The following is a 16,966-nucleotide window of genomic DNA, read 5'->3' as shown; positions in this document are numbered from 1 at the left end:
TGTTTTGCTTTCTGATTGTGGAACAGCAAGTTAATTCTTCCATGGATGTACCACTTAAAACTTCAAAATCTTGCTCCTAAGGGCTAATAGCTAGTTCGATCTTAAAAAAAGGAAAGTATTTTTATTTCACATTGAAAGTCCCTCAAAACCCTCAGAATCGTGTCTGAAATGACCCCTATATAGTAAGAAAGTAATTTATTAAGAAGAGCACAGAATTCAAAATGGATTGAAAAGCCTTAAATCTTTTTATGGGGGATAAGTCTAGGAAGGTCAGCTACTGTTTTCATCAGTTTTAACCCTGTTCTACGAGGAAACTACCTGCAACAGCATTCAGATATGATAGCATTGTATACTCTCTCCACAGCCTCCATAGTTTTAAGAGAGGAGTGTAAGCAGAAGACCATAAAGGACGGCTTTACCATCTTGTATTCTTTCAAACATCACTCACATTACTTTTATTTGTGTCCTCTTTTATTTACCCTCTATCTGAAATCCTCTGAAAGCAGTGGAATGATCCTTCTCAGAAAGAGATCTACCACTGCTTAGAGAGTGATCTTGGTAAAACTCAGACATGCCAGATACTTAAATGCACACAAGCAGAACAGTACTTTCAAAGTGAATTAGCTTGAAAATACAAATACATTCAAGTGCTGTCTTGGACTAGAACCCTACAGGCAATTTACAGTCTTGGCTCTTGCAGTTCACTGCACTTTTTCTTCAAAACACTTTAGCTCCACACACAATAACAACAGAAGTTTTGAAATGTGATCTGCCCAGAGACAAACTCATCCTGTTCCTTTTATCTTAGATGAAGATGAGAAATGATAATTTAAAAAGGTAAGATGCTTCATTCAGACCCTTCCCCGTCTCTCTTTGATATGTGTAACTCAGAATTTTTCTGTTCGACTGTGATGAGAAAGGAGCAAAAGAACATAAAGGAACAAGGAAAGAGGGTATGCACTATGAATAAGAGGCTATTTTCCTTAGGTTGCTTATACAAATCTTGGTGACAGATGAGCTCCAAAGAGCCAGCACCAACAAAGAAGCCACTGCTCAGCTCTGCCCTGTGGAGCCACCTCTCTCCATGGAGCACACAAACACAGACCCTCTGTTACCTGCCCAGGATAAACTGCTGTGACTGCTCATTTACACCAGCTAAGCCTGGCCTAAACACCCTGCTTTCCTTTCTTAGCAGGTCGATGTCCAAGCTGCTCTCCGATCTCCACTTCCAAAAGACTGGGACTCACAAGGCTTTTAGGATGCTCTTTATCTGTAGCCCATTCTTGCATTGTGAATAGTCTTGATGCAGTTCATGGGACTGTTTGTTGTGAAGGCAATTAGAATGAATCTAAATCCTTGCTCAGTCAGTCAAGATAACTTTAAGTACAGCGCAGGAGCTCAGAAGAAGAGAAAATCCTAGAAATCACTATACATCGGCTCTCAAATAGACAGGATGAAGTTATTTAATAAGATTTTTAATATTTGGACACAGAATCAATGTTTTAATAAGCTGGGTTGGTTTTTTTTTTTTTTTTTTTTTTTTTTTTTTTTTTTTTTTTAAGAACAAATCTTCAGCAAAAGCTACAGAATAAGGAACACCAGCCATAATCTCAGATGTCTTGAAAACAACTTGAAATGTTCTTAGACAAAATGGAATCTGGGAGAAAAACAGAGAAAGCTTCCTTCAATACCTTAAAGGACTAGCAATAGTGACCACTTTCAAGCATGCAATTCAGGTTAAATAATATAGTGCAGTCACCAGATGGGTCACTTACAAAAGGAAAGTAGGGTCAATCTGTAAATCCTCTCTGAGTGGTGTCACTGACATAATTATTATTGGCAAATCAAATCACAAGGACGAGATAAGAAGCAGATCACAAAGTTTGAATTACTTTTTTCTTCTGAAATGGAGACTTTAAATAAGAAAACTAAATTAAATACAGTATTTTTTCTGTAAGATTTATGGAAGAATATAGTTTACACTGAAGACAAAAAAGCAATTTTTTTAGGTTGCTGGATTAGAAAAAAGAAATCTTTTATAGACTTCTCCATTCTGGGAAACCACTTTTTTTCGTTTTTTTTTAATACTCCCAAGAAAGATAAAGCCTTAAGAGAAACTTCCCCTTGCATTTATCTGGCTTGAAACTGTTTTTTGGGGTTTTTTTTTTGAAATTTAAGATGATTGTACCACATGGAATGCAAGGCTTTGTGTAAAAACAGGAAGTTGAAGGTAACACTGCATGCAGCCTACAAACTAACAAAGCAGAAAATCATAACAGATAAAACCAAAAATGTCAGCTAGAGCATTCCTGAATTTATTTGCTAAAGACAAGCTAGAAATTTCTGCTTTGTGCCAGTAGTATCTCATAAAACATTCCAATACATTCTTAGGATTTGGGATTAAAAACATTATGTAAAAGATCATTTTACTAATCTGAAACCTCTGTGTGTGGTAATTGATATAATTCTTTGATGCAGTTGAATTTGCCCCAGAACAATTGTTGAAATCTCAATGTGTGTGTGTTTCTATCATTAAAAACCCCAGGCCAGTAGATGACACATTTGGCTTAGCTTTTCCAAAAATCAGTATTAGTTTTCCTCTTTGAAAAATCCCGCATGTGAGAACAAATAAAACACAGCATTCCTTTTAATTGTGAAACAAGTTATTGTTGATGTGATTAAAGTTCCCTGTATCTAATTCTTTTAAGACATCTGTGAGAAAAAGAGCATAGTTACAGAATGTTTGGTGGCCATCTCGCTGTTTACTCACCCATTTCTTGCCTGGTACTGCAGACTCCTGTCCCATATTTTTCTAACTCTATGGTCACAGTTTTCAAAGCATTAACATCTGTTTCTGCAAAGCCGAGGTAGTTATAAGAACCCATATTGATTACATTCTTGATAGTCCTTCCTGTAAACCTATAATTAAAGCAAATTTTGAACAATAGTGCAATTTTCTTTCCAATCCCAAATGAAAAGAAAAAATCTCAAAATTTTCCCACCAAATTTTGTTCCAGTGTCAAATTCCTACTTGTGAATTTACAATCCTCATACTCTAACAGTCCAAAAGTTACTCTAGCCTTTCTCTTTTCCTAACTAAGTACTGCTTCTTGGTCAGAGTGCTTTCTAGAAGCCACGCTGTAGATGGCAATATACTGGTGTGGGATCAATGGCTGCTTTAATGGATTTAAATAAACAAACAAACCTATGACTTTATTTAAGGAACAACTTACAGACATTAATTTTTCAAGCAAATTGTCAACTGCTTCCATTAAGTCATGAGTGTTCTCATACACACACAGAACTTAAACTTGAAAATATGGGAAACACTATGGTACCTTCTCAATAAGCTCAAATATAGCCAACCTACACATTGTCTATGCTGTGGATTCCCATAGCTATGTAATTCAGCTGCAATACACCAAAACCTTCAAGCTGTAATCTGCTTAAAAGCCACTGCCAAAGACTCACTATGAAGAGAAGAAGCCACATTCATGCAGTGCAAGAAATTATGATATAAAATCTAACCAAGGGATAAAACAAATTCTGTTGTAATATTCAGAGTCAAGGTCTGTTGTTACAAATGGTGTGTGAGCAGGCTTGTGCTGACACAGCCAAAACCATTTGCAATTGAGTTGGAAATCTATACTGCATTTCCAAACAAATACTCAGAAGAAAAGGATCAGATTGTCAGCATGGTATTGACTGCAGAAAGAAACATGCTGGTGGATATTAGACAAGGATCTGGACACAACTTTCTGTGCTTTGCAGAGGTGTCAGTAGTGTGCTCATGAGGCTGAGAGCGGCAGAGGGTAAGATGACTCACCTAAATGTCCAGTTGTAATCATCTGTAACGCGCTCCATGAGGTCAAACTGTGGCCCAGGGACACTGCAAATTGGACGATTCCAGTTATCCCGTATTCTCAAATAGAGGTTTCTGGTGTAAAAGTTCTCAAAGTCTTGATAAAGTGGCACAAAATCCTGGTTTGAAAACATGCACAGGGTTATGTTGCGGTGAAAATATCTCCTTCTGTACCCAAGTCATTCCTATTAACAAGGAAAAACTGATTCATCAATAAACAGAGAGTCACAGCAGCCACATGGTTCTATGCCACAACTCCAAACAGCAATAATGTATACTTACTATAATTCTTTTAAAACACAATGTTGTATTTCTTAGAGGGTAGAGTATTTTGTTTCTGTTTAAAGATTGGGGGATTTTTGGTTTCTTTTTTGATTGGTCAGGTTGGTTTTTTTTTTAAATGGTAAACAAGTTGGTATAACTCTCCTTATATATCCTGAAAGTTGGAAATGGAAAAAAAAAAATCAAGATTTTTCACTTGAAGAAACCAATTGCTTCAAATTGAGCATTTTTCTATGTGTGGAGCAGATTGCAGAAAAGTAGGATAAACAACTCACTACATTTAATGAAATGATGGATATATTGCACTAGCTTTTGTCTAATGTATGTGATTTTGGCATTACTGGCCCAGGGTGGAGATGCAAACACCCAGTTAAGACAATTTTTTTGGTTGAGAATTAATGAATATCCATGGATTTTACCTGGAAATTAAATTTAAAGAAAGCTTTATATGAAACAGCAATATATCCATGTTGGGCATTGCATACAATAAACTGATAAAATAACATGGCGTGCAGTTAACATATGTGGGAAAATTAAATAAACATGTAATCCATAGTGAAGGACAAAAAAAATGTAACTGACACAACTGGAATTAACAAATTGCCAGATCATGAAGTGAATTGAAAGTTATATTCATTAAGTTATGCATGCATCTTTGAAAATCTAAAACAGGAAACAATTTCAGGAGTTTTATTTGCAAGAGAAACAGTAAAACTCTTCATGTTTTTCCTTCATTATGCCAGGTGTTACTATAAATGATGACTCAAACAGCACAGAGAAGGAGGAGGAACCAACAATTTTAAACAAAGTTGGAAGGCAGTTGATCTTGCTAAGGTGCAAGTTTCACTTGGAACTATATGGGATGAAAAAATTTTGGGAGCTACAAGAATTCAATTAGAACAAAATTAGAACTTCCTCACTGTAAAAGACAGCGTAAGATAGCCAGATGGGACAAAGGAAAATCTGGGTTGAAGAGATTTGGAAAGATGACATATTTAACAATAAGGTATTTATGAATTTTATTTTTCTGTGGATTGACCTAATATACTGAGATTCTGTTTCGCTGAGAGTATTACAGCACTCTTAGAATGAGGTGAATATGTCCCTGGGTGAAAATGATGATTTTACATAAATGTAGGTACATAATCATACACATGCATACAACTCCACTGACATGGTGTGTCACTCCTCTCACCCCTGTGCAACGTTCCGAAAAATGAAAGTTGTCTGCCTTGTTACTTCCACAAGTTGCTGTAAATCACTTGTAATCAGAGGAAAACTCAGCTGTGGATACATAATGACTTTTCATACATACTTTTTGTTGTTCTCTCTCCGTAGCAATGTTACGTTTTTCTAGTCCCCAGGCTCTCATAAAATCTCGCAGGTAGCCAAATATTGTTCCCACTGCAAACCCCACGAAAGTAAAAACTGCAACATACATTGGTGCCTGTTCAAAGTGCTCAATAAATGTTTTTTTGTAGAGGGTTCCATTTGATACTCGATTCTTCTGAAAAAACAGAACAGAAACTTTCGATTAACACGTTTCATCTCATCAAAGCTTAGACCCTTTGACCCCGGGGCAAATCTTTTTCTCTAATTAGGAGAGACATTTAGACCTCACACTATATATCAGCTGAAGAAGAGGACCTTTAACACTGCAGTTGTTACTGACCACTACAAGTATCTTCCATTTTCCCTCCTCTCATGTCCTCAGCTGCAGATGTCTTCAACACCACTCCCTTGTCTATTTTGAAACATATGAAACTTATGAAAGATTGGCTATGTATTATTGTGCAATTGGACAATCATTTCAAAGGTGATTAAATGGAAACCACAATACTCTGTCTTGCAAGACAGAGCTATAAAAAGGGAAGGGCAGCATTAAAAGCTCACCTACACTATCCCTGACTGCTTCTGGAAGTCTTGTGTAACCAACCCATTGCAGCAACTAACCTACATAAAACAAATCCTGCCTAAAACAGGGCAGCTTTACCGCGATGTTCTCCAGACCTGAGGAAGTATCCAAAGCAGTTATGATCCCTGCCTTCTATTTCTGTTCTGATTTCACAAATGCTTTTAATCCTATTTTCAGTAATGTCTCCCCTAATACTAAGGCTATTTAAGACAAAATAGAGAAGAGGAAAAGTAAAGGAAAAAATCCCAAAGAAGACACACAGACAGCCTTACTTGTTGGAATTAGTGATCCCATTGTGAGCAAATTCTAGAAATTTACAACAGTGTGTGGACAAAATATTTTGTCATTAAAATATATTAATATTTCAATTTTAAAATTAAAGAAGATAAGTTTTTCCATTGCTATATTCAATAGGCTCATCAGACTATTCTTTGGGAGCCTGGTAACTCCCTTATTTCTGCAAAACATGATGGCCTTTACAGTTACTGTCTAGTAACAGCCAATCTGCTAACTCAAAATTAACAAAACACAATCCAGAAAAAAATAGTGCCCTGCTAAAAAAGCCAAAACCAAACAAACAAATACCCAAAACATATATTTTGACATATTATAAAGCAAAACTGCCAGTATATGAAGAAATACCAACAATACATTTCTGCCTGTGGGAAAGATGAACTAAAAATGTAGATTATCTAGTAATGTAGCAAGCTGAAATAGAATATTCATATTAAGAACAATTGCAAGCTGAATGTAATGTAGCAAGCTGAAATAGAATATTCATATTAAGAACAATTGCAAGCTGAATGTAATGTAGCAAGCTGAAATAGAATATTCATATTAAGAACAATTGCCAATTCACTATATTTATAAGGACAGAATATTATTGAACTTTATATTGCATCAAAGTGTCTTTATCCTCACAGGATTTAGATTACCATTCTAACTTGCTGGTCCAATCACTGGTCGCCCCAATGGTTTTAGGAGAGAAAAAGAAATTAAAAAAAAAAAAAAAAAAAGCATTTTTGGGCAGAAGAGAAAATAGAAAGGCAGTTAAGGAAACCCAAAAAAAGAAAAAAAATGCTGGTTGGGCTGAACAGAAACATATTTAGACTTCGGAAACACTTACTGCCCTGCAAGGGAGAAGGAATGCAGGACTGGCTCTCACCATGTGAGGGAACACCTTTGAAGAAATGATACACATGCACTCCTACTTCAAGCTAATTGGTCTTTTAGGGCAACCTATTGACCATGAAAAACATTTTATGAGTGTGAGTTAAATACATGGTGAAGTCAAATTTCACATGAGTCACAACAGCTGTGTGCACAAAGTGATGAGATAAAGCAAATATTTCAGAAAGGATTAAGCCCAGTCCTATTACTTTACATTTGCCATGGGCTAAGAGCATGTTTATGGTCATCTGTGGAAATTCAAGTGGCATTGTAGTTTGATGCTCTTGAATCAACTGGCACCAAGCTATGATGATGTGATAATGCACCTGAGCCCAGAGGAGAGAGTTATGATGTTTCTGTTCATTGACTTTATGAAGAAACACTTTATTGCTGTGAACCTTATTGGTGAAGGAACAGGAGAGCTCCTATCAGACTTCTGCACTGTAACATCCTTCTTCCACAATAAAACTCTGCTGTTGTGGAATTCTCCTTTCAGCAGGTACCATTTGATGCAGTCAGCATGACACGTGTGTTTAACCAGGTAACCACTGCCACTGTCTTTAATACAAATGGCTTGGAGGAACAAGCATAGATGGTAGTGAAGTATGAAGAATGTGGAGCCAGATGTGACCCACATTCTCCAGGCTATGAAGGACAAAACCCAAGAGTCTTTGACCAGTTGGTACAAGGCTGGGAGAACAAATTCAAAAAACACAGTGACACCTTGTCTAAAAATAAAGTGAGAAAAACAAAACCATCCCTAGAATCCCACAAATAAGTAAAGAGAGAGTCTCAAGAAAGAATAATCAAAACAAGTGGATTTGCTGCTTCTGGAGAGTGGGAGAGTGGAAGTGGGGATTTTTTTGTGCTGATCCAAGCATGGGGTGTATGAGTGACTGACTGAACATCATGTGGATGTTCAATTTCAGCCAGTCTAAATTGGCTGAATTGGTCAGTGCAGCAATGGCTGTCACTTTGCTCTGTTACTGTTGACTTTTTCTATGTTATCATGAAGTTTTATCTCAGAATAAGGAGGTGGATTTGGAGACTGTGCATTTAGGACAGCAGCTACACAGTGAAGGGAGATGAAATTCAACTGTTGCTGGCACTGAAATCAAATACAGCAGATTTTCTACAAATGCCTGAAAGGATTCAGAGATCCTTAGTTACACCATTACACAGCAAATGCTTTGCTGAATTATGTCTTATTACCTGTAATAACACCTGCAGTAGACAGTACATTTTCTACTCCATACCTTAAACTGTAACAATTGGTTGGGTAAAGATTCTAAAAAACATATATATCCTTCCAACTTTAGCAATTGGTGGCTTTGAGATTTTATGACTCTAAGACTGTCTCATCACCTTATAACAGTCATCAGGGGATAACTATGAATGTGTTCATCATTTTTGAATCTAAAAATGTTGGGGAAATAAATTGTGACTTTTGATAATTCATTTCACCTGTAAAAATGTGTGTCCTTTTTTATAATGAAATTATCTGACAGTATCATGACAGTTTACTTTGACTGCTGTGCTTTCCTACTCAGTCAATGTTACAACTCATAATTTTCTATACCTAAATAAATTCTGCCTCTCCATATGCCTCTTCCTGACCTAGAAGAATTTTAGTCTATATAATTCTAGTCCAGTCTCCATGTCCTTACATGGATTTAAACTCCAAAAAATAAATTTAAAAATTCTATATTTTCATGCTCAACTTTCTCTTCACTCTGCAAAAATCAATAAAACCTTTTTGAGATGCAGAGGATGTGAATTAAAATTGCATACCCCACTTGAGGGCACAGTAGGGATTTATACATCTGCAAATGATGCTTTCTCTTCTTTTCTGTTGTTTTTTAAAGACTGTTAACATTCCGTTTGCCTTCTTGCCACAGTTTACAGTTTGACTTCTTATGATTACATATATCCTTCCTCTGTTGCAAACAGACCAAATTTATAGAACACAGCTGTTTGTGCATTCTTGGGACAATTTCCCCTTCCAATTAATTATTTGGTTTTTATTTAGAGACCTGCAATTTTTTCTGATCTTTTGTCAACTGTATACACACTACCAACAAGAAACTTCTGCAGTGTTTCTTGTTCAGACCTAATTTTTCAGCAACCTGAAGAATTCTGTACTGTCAACACATATTGTCATCTATTTCTCCTCAGCCCTTTTTCTACATCACTGATGAAAATATAAGAGCACATGTCCAAAAAGTGATCCCTGGGGGACTCCATTCCCTGCATTTCCCTCATTAGCTTTTCAAAAATTGTTTATTTGTAACCCCTAATTTTTCTAGCAAAAAGGGCAAAATAAACAGCAGCCCAGAGTTACTCAGCAACTTCATCTTTGGCTTCCTCTAAAAATCTTGAGTAAATACCTCTTCTGATATGTTAATCCACAATTTACTAGCTTGTTTTAAAAATCCTGCTGGCATCTCAAATCAAAATAGTTTCTCAGTGGCCTGTCACAAAGTACATTTACCTTCCCGGCACAAATGCAGGGAATCTACTGGTGCAACATAAAGTCACTCAACACAGAAAGGTAATAGGTGAATTTCAAAGAGAATGGATGTCTTACCAAGGAGTTTTACAAGTCTAGGATTTTATCAACTTCTTGGAAACCAAAAGTGCAATCAGGATATGCAACTTTTGTGTGTTGATCCTCTGCTTAGTTGGTTTCCAGTAAGATACTGCAGCAAGCGAATTCCTTGCAGCAAGACTTTGATGCCAAGGAAGTCCACAGGAGTGATGGCAATGCAGCAAAGTCAGCTTTAAGTACAATACCTCTTGGATTCCCATTTTCCCATTAGCCATAGTATTCCAAAACTTTCCCCTAATGAAGAACCCCTTCCAAAATGCCTTCATATTTTCAAATGGAGAAATCAGCTCTGACAACAAATCTGAGAGTGCTATTAGAAAGGACATAAGTATAAAATACTGAATATAAGGGACACACAATTTTAATTGAAATATCTTGCTCTAAGAATAACATAAACTCATCTTGAAGTCCATTAAGCACACTTCTGGCAACACCTTTACAAGCAATACTTACAAAATATATTTTCATTAGCAAAGAAAAAATGATAGCTATGCAATAACATGAATAATACTTAAATATTTGTTCATATTACTGTTAAAATTAGGAGATAATTTTTCATTGTATTTAGGTCCTGCAGACCTTGGAATTGTGCTAATTGGCATGAGCCAAATTTCCATCAAGGGGAGAATGAAGAATTGAACAACACAGAGTGCCACAGTACCAAACCTGTGTGCTGGCTGGGAGTAACTCCCCAGAAAAAACATAACCATGTATGCTAGGTGAGCGGAGCTGTATCAAGAAAACTGAGCTCAAAAAACTCATGTTTTCATGCAAATCTGTTCTATAGAGACAACAAGCTCTAATTAAATATTCTCCTGCTATTACATCCACTTCCAATATAGTAGGTGCAGATAGGTATATCCTTGAATTAAAGCTACTGGAAGAACAATAAAGTCTTTTTCTTTAAATATAAGTTCTCTGCCAGTAATTAAATCTGATCCAGAGGTGGATGTAGCTTTATGTATGCTTCTGGATCAGACTTTATCAAGTTGTTGCATACAACCTTTTAAAAAACAATGCAAGCTGACTGATCTCCATAATGCTTCCCATATAGATATGTATATGAAGTGAGAGGTGTTGAAAACTGTGAACCAAGTGACAGTCATGTTTGCTCAATATCTGACAGACCTACAAGATGACAGCGAAATCTTAAGCAAATTAGGACAGTGTGCTCCTACAGCAAAAAAAAAAAACAATGGGAGAATAGACATAATTGCTAATGCAACATCTAATTGCTTACAGACAGTTTGGTTCTAAATAGATGTTTCCTCCCCAGCATTTGAAGGGCATCTGGGACAGGACCCTAAATGTGTATTATTTTAGATGTCCTAGGATGTGTGAGACAGCCACGTGGGGAAGAATATAAATATCTACATAAATAATGACATAAATGAGTGACAGGATCTACAGAGGCCTGTAATCTGGAGCAGAAGCTGAAGATGGGGATTCCAGGATTCCATTTCAGCCAAGGGAAGGGCATGGTCCAGTTGAGTCCCACTTAGCACATGCCACTGGATAGTCACAACTTTAAGCATCTGGTGTGCAATTCTGTCTCCTATAGATCATTGTCACCAGAGGGCTGGGTCCCAAAGAATAAAACTGTCAGGTTCTGTGCAAACTCACCATGCTGACTGTCACAATTACTACATTTTCCCAAAATCACTTAGGAATCCATTAGACACTGGAAGAATCTGTGTGATTGTATACAGTTCCCAGGAGAAAAAAAAATAGGGGAATAGAAATTATGAAGTAGAAGTACTCTGTAATGAATATACTATTGACACAAATTCAGATTACTTCATAAATCTGTCCACTTACTGGCAATGATATCCTTCACTTTAAATGAGTGGTTTCTTTTCTGTAACAACACATTTCAGATCTTATAGGCTCAAGTTTCTAAACCATAAGCCACAAATAGCTACATGGGGAATTCATAGATTACTGAACTATAAAGACAAGACTTAAATTAAAAATAGTTGTGAAACTTACGAGTCTAGAAGGTGCTAAAATGAAGGTCACTGCCTCTTCCAATGTGACAAAAGAAAGTGGTAACAACACAAACTACAAGTAGCAACCAAGACAAAAAAAGTTATTAGTGTGCCTGCAGAATCTTTGTTTAGACTGATGATTGATTTCTACTGACATTTCAAGAAAAAATATACACCTGGTAGTAATACAATCAATAAAGACTAAGAGTAAAATCTCCAAGACAGTCCAGAAGGTTTAGGAAATATAGGACACCCTTAAAATAACTTAGGAAACCATGTACTCTTGAACTTGCAGAGATTTAGGATTTAACAATTCAGAAACTCTAAAAGCTCACTCCCTGTAAACAGTATTAAATGCTGCTTGTTCTGCTGCTTGAGGTTTGTTTGAAGGCTGGGTCTTCACCACACTTTTCACGAGCATCAGGAAATGGTTTTTCATTTGTTACTGATCTTTCATCTAATTGCTGACTAAAAACTTGCAGCCTCTCCTCAAGACAGCACACTACAGGTAAACACCACAAAAGTATGAAAAGACAGGATCTTCACCTTCCAGACTTTCCTAATCTTTTCAGTTGAACACAAGTTAAATTACAACATATTAATCTTGCAGCAATTCTTCCAGCATCAAATACACAAGCCTCGCAATGCTGACTATGACATTAATACTATGAAAACACAGACGTGAATGACAAACACATTAGACTATACTGTGAAATGCTGTTATGTAATGAGGAAAAAATACCCATACTGTGTAATTTTCAGGCTAACACTATACTCTGATGCTAAAATGAAACTTTTGATTGCAATATAGGAGGTTGGGAGGATACAGAAGACTTTCCCATAAATAACATTCAGGAAGAATATTCAACAGTGGCAAGGGTGCCAAACAAGAAGAGATATGAACTCAGAAAGTACACATTTTATCTTAGTTTTGTAAGATTTTATTAAGATATTTGTATTAATTTAGTAAGTGTCTTATTTGACATATCAGAAATTCTACCACTGCACACATTACAAGCAGCATGCACTTCAGCATCAATGAATGTTTAATTTCAACTATTAAGAAACTGCCTTCTGTGTGCAATTTTTGCAAAACCTACAGAAAACATCAGCACGTGTTTTCATCTTGCATGAGTTTAGTCCAGCAGGCAGAACTGCACATTGCAGAATGGTCACGCCACAGTGCTTGTCAAAAGAAAAGCCACCTGTAACTCTTCATAGCACAGAAGCTTAGACTACTGCACACAGACTCAGGACAAAACCCAGTTGCAAACCATGATAATGCAATCTGATGAAGGGGAAAAAAATCATAGAAAACACTATTCTGAGCTTCAAGGTTCATAAATTGCAATGTAAATCATAACAGCTACTACCCAATACCAAATAACTAAGGCACTTACATCAAACAGTACATGGGGGATAAAAAACCTGAAAACCTGCAGAGCAAACTCTTTTCCCAATGGCTTTACATTTGTACATTTCAAGCAATAATAAGAAACATTAGAAAGAAAAAGTAACATGATTGTCTTATACAGCTGTTATTCTTCTATTACTCCCAGAAACTTCAAAGTGACTCAACATAAATAGGAAGGCATGAGGGCAAAGATGGAGCTTAATAATTTTAAATCATTAGAGACAAAACAATGAAGTTCACTATCCAGAGAGATACTATAAAACACTAAAAGGTATTTCCTAACCTTACAGCAATTACAGAGCAGAAAGCCAGGCATGTGGAATCAGAGAGGAGTGGATGAAACACCTGGGTTACAGCAATCCCCACACAGTTTATAATGTCAAGTAGCAGCATTTGCTACGATTTCCAAAGCCTAGGGTAAGTTACAGGAGTCACACTGCTTAGCCGCATCAGAATATTTCCTGATCATCCAAATTCTATGGCTTTGGCTTTAAAAATACACAGACAAACAAGATGATGATGAAGTGGTATCACTTCAAAGGCTGCCAGTTTCTGCACATGACTGGTGATGATCTCCTAATATGGGAAGCTACTTCCAGAAGTGATCTAGCATTTAGGAATTAATCCTATGGAAATCACATATATCTTTGAAACTGTTTATTGGGATGAAGACCATAATAGTGTAAAATTCTCAAGATGAGCTAACTAGACTGCTAGAGATTTTGCCCAGTGTGGATTCTGAGTTAATATCCACATGATGCAATCCACCAACTCCTACATATTTCCTACACAGTGACTTTACACCAGAAAATATTTTAGTTAGCTATCAGATTCCTCTTCATGCAAAATTCCCTTGTGGAGAAAATGCTTCATCTTCTGCTATAACAAACATAATGAATAGCCTTTGGATCCCTGACCTTTCCCCATTATATGGCACAACAGCCTCAAACAGGGCCAGGATTTTGCACAGATTTAATAATGAGTTTAACAATGAGACACACATTCCCTGTCAGAATGGATGTGGCCGTGGATGCTGGATCATGCCAAATAAACATTCAGAAGCAGTCTCAGGGCATTCTTCACTCCTCAGATTATGGCACCAGTTTGGATAAAGACTTCTGGAACTCACAATACATTCCTTGTTAAAGGAGGACAAATGTATTCACACTTCTTACCTGAAAGCTGCATATCATTAGGATAATTTGCACATTATTTTCCCGATTCTGAGAGTTATGCACAAGTCAAGCTGAAACTGTGGGCCTTCCAAGACATTCTTATGATTGCAAGGAGTACCTTATCATATTTCAAAAATGTGATGAAAGAGAAAGTCATTGCCAATTTTGTTAATGCAATCAGTTTAGCTGGATTTATGCTACCTCCTCCAAGGTAATTAACTACTTTAAAATTATATTTAAATACAAATATCTTGACATACCACAGATAGAGAGGAGAGAAAGATAAGAAATTCCATAGCAAAAATCCCCAACAGGGAAAGCAGAATTTCTCATGAACAGCTGAGAAAGAGGCAATAAAATTTGTCCTGCTAGCTTGACAGACAGGGGGATTAAAAACTCAGTAGGAAGATGACCATCTGGGTAGACAAGGACCACCTCTGACTTAGGATAAGAATTCAGCATAAAAAGAGAGTCCTAGGGTAAAAAAAGAATCAGAATAAATTCAGTTAAGGCATAGCATATAGGTTTGTAGGACAGAAGATTTCGAGGAATGTGACGACAATACCCATCCTTATGAACATGTCAAGAAAATTAATAGCTTGACATCTTCAAACACAATAATTTAAGCAAAAAGACAAAAACTCATTTAGCCAATCATTAGGCAACTTGGTAGTAGTGACCATGGCTAATTAAAGTCAGCTGTCCTACACCAAAGGCAGCATCACAACTGGTACATGTGATCAAATCACTACACCATTTAATTTAACAACATGATGAAGGCTATCAACCCACCTCTCATCAAAGTGTCCTCAGAGAACCCCAGTCTAGAGTAACCCAGATTCACCAACTTGTTCCCTAATGTAGAAAAGCCACATAGATTAACCAGTGACAACCAATTACCTTTTTCTTTTTCACCTAAAAATCTACAGAAGCAGTAACATCCTGCTCTAGCTATTTTTTTTTGTTTGAAAACTATCAGGAAAAGGCAGTTTCAAACTATTATGGATAAGTAGTGCCCACACCTACACTGATGAGAAACTCACAACAGGATGCCTCCAGGTACAACAGTTCTGCAAGAAGCTCTCTCCTCTTCCCACCAATTTCAATTTCTGCCTTGTACTACTGGAAAAGGTGATCTTGGCCTATACGACTTCTTAATTGCTATTTAATTTTTTTATTAATTAACTATTATTAAATTGATTAATTCAATTAGAGCTCAAAAAATTTCATTTTATTTCAACTGCTTGAAGATCGATTTTAAAAATCTAGAAATAAATTGATGCTTTTTTAAAAAGTGCATTATACACTGAAATGCTCTTTATAAGTTGTTCCAGTAATTATCTAAGTCATAACACTGAACATGAGACCTGCTGGTTTTCACTCATCTGAACCTTCTGTACTTATCCAGGTTTGCAGAAACACCCTTAAATAAATGCTCTCCTCAGGTTTTACAGCAGCATAGATACAGACAAAAAGGGAAGTCCTCACCCCACCAGGTACTGATTTTCACCAGTGGATCAATGTCTACCTAGAAGTAGACACCTAGAGCCTGTTGTTCTTGGCTGAAAAGACAAGGGTTAGGAAAAAGAAGCACATGAGAAGTTCAAGAGACAAAAATCAGGTGCAAGATAACTGAGGTAAAGGGGTGACTGAAGTGTTTTGCTGTTTCAGCAAAGGAAGACACCTTTGCAAATGCATAGCAAAAAAAGTGAGTTGAAAATTAGCCTTTGCATTTGAACAATCTTTACTTTTTTTTTTTTTTTTTAAAGAAAGCAATGGCCTACTCCCTCATGTTACCCCTATGTCTGCAAGTACCCATCTACTAAAGCTTTAGAGCTCACAGAGCACTTTCAATCAAATCTGATTAGGCCTTTGTGATATCAACTCTTCTAAAAACTTCAGGAAAATGTGACCTTGATAGCGCAAAGGGATCCAGATCCCTGAACTGAAGGACAGACAGCAATAACTTGGCTCTTTAGCCATTCTTGGAGTGAATTACACAAGCACAATTGCAATAACCCATGAACCAGCATCTCTTTAGGTCTGAACAAGGTTCAGCACATTCTGCCTCTTGCCCCTCTGGAAAGAAAGGATGTGGTGGGCAAGCTGGGACGTTCCAGGATGGTGGAAGATGCTGGATGTGTAACAACATGAAATCACTGCTTGTGGAAAAAAATGCTTACAGGCATTTCACAAGTCTTTCCCTTACCTCCATTATTATTTCTTCCCATATTGCCATGGGGCAAATCGGAAGACAATACTTAAAACATTGCTGCACTTTGGAAGTAATTTCAGGAGACATTAACGGTGTATTAACTCAAGGTTTTCATTTATACTGATCATAAAATGGTAGAAATCAAGGGACTTAGGAAAAGCAGGAAATGGAACAGCAGAAGCACAGATTTCAGGAGAGCATAACTGTACCCAGAAGTAGCAGGTATTGCTATAAGAAGCAACATCAAAAGTAAAAGAAGTTAGAGAAAAAACAGCCATCTCTTAAGAAACTCATGTTAAGGGCAAAAGGACAAGCCATTCTAGAGCTACTAAACAGT

At 36.7% G+C, this 16,966-nt stretch overlaps 1 protein-coding gene across 1 annotated transcript in view; it reads right to left on the bottom strand.

Moving 5' to 3' along the window:
• The window catches only part of SPTLC3 (serine palmitoyltransferase long chain base subunit 3), a 79,211-nt gene that overhangs the window by 44,375 nt on the left and 17,870 nt on the right, over positions 1–16,966 (bottom strand). Inside the window, exons 2-4 of the mRNA XM_068186303.1 lie at positions 5,460–5,651; positions 3,827–3,981; positions 2,771–2,919 (exon numbers count right to left, since the gene is read on the bottom strand). Of these exons, the coding sequence (XP_068042404.1) occupies positions 2,771–2,919; positions 3,827–3,981; positions 5,460–5,651 (496 nt within the window). The remainder of the gene's footprint in view (positions 1–2,770; positions 2,920–3,826; positions 3,982–5,459; positions 5,652–16,966) is intronic.

This window comes from Anomalospiza imberbis, chromosome 3 (genome assembly GCF_031753505.1).
Source record: "Anomalospiza imberbis isolate Cuckoo-Finch-1a 21T00152 chromosome 3, ASM3175350v1, whole genome shotgun sequence".
NCBI classification, from domain to species: domain Eukaryota; kingdom Metazoa; phylum Chordata; class Aves; order Passeriformes; family Viduidae; genus Anomalospiza; species Anomalospiza imberbis.
Note: the sequence above shows the minus strand (reverse complement) of the source record. Positions and strands in the feature narration are given on the sequence as shown.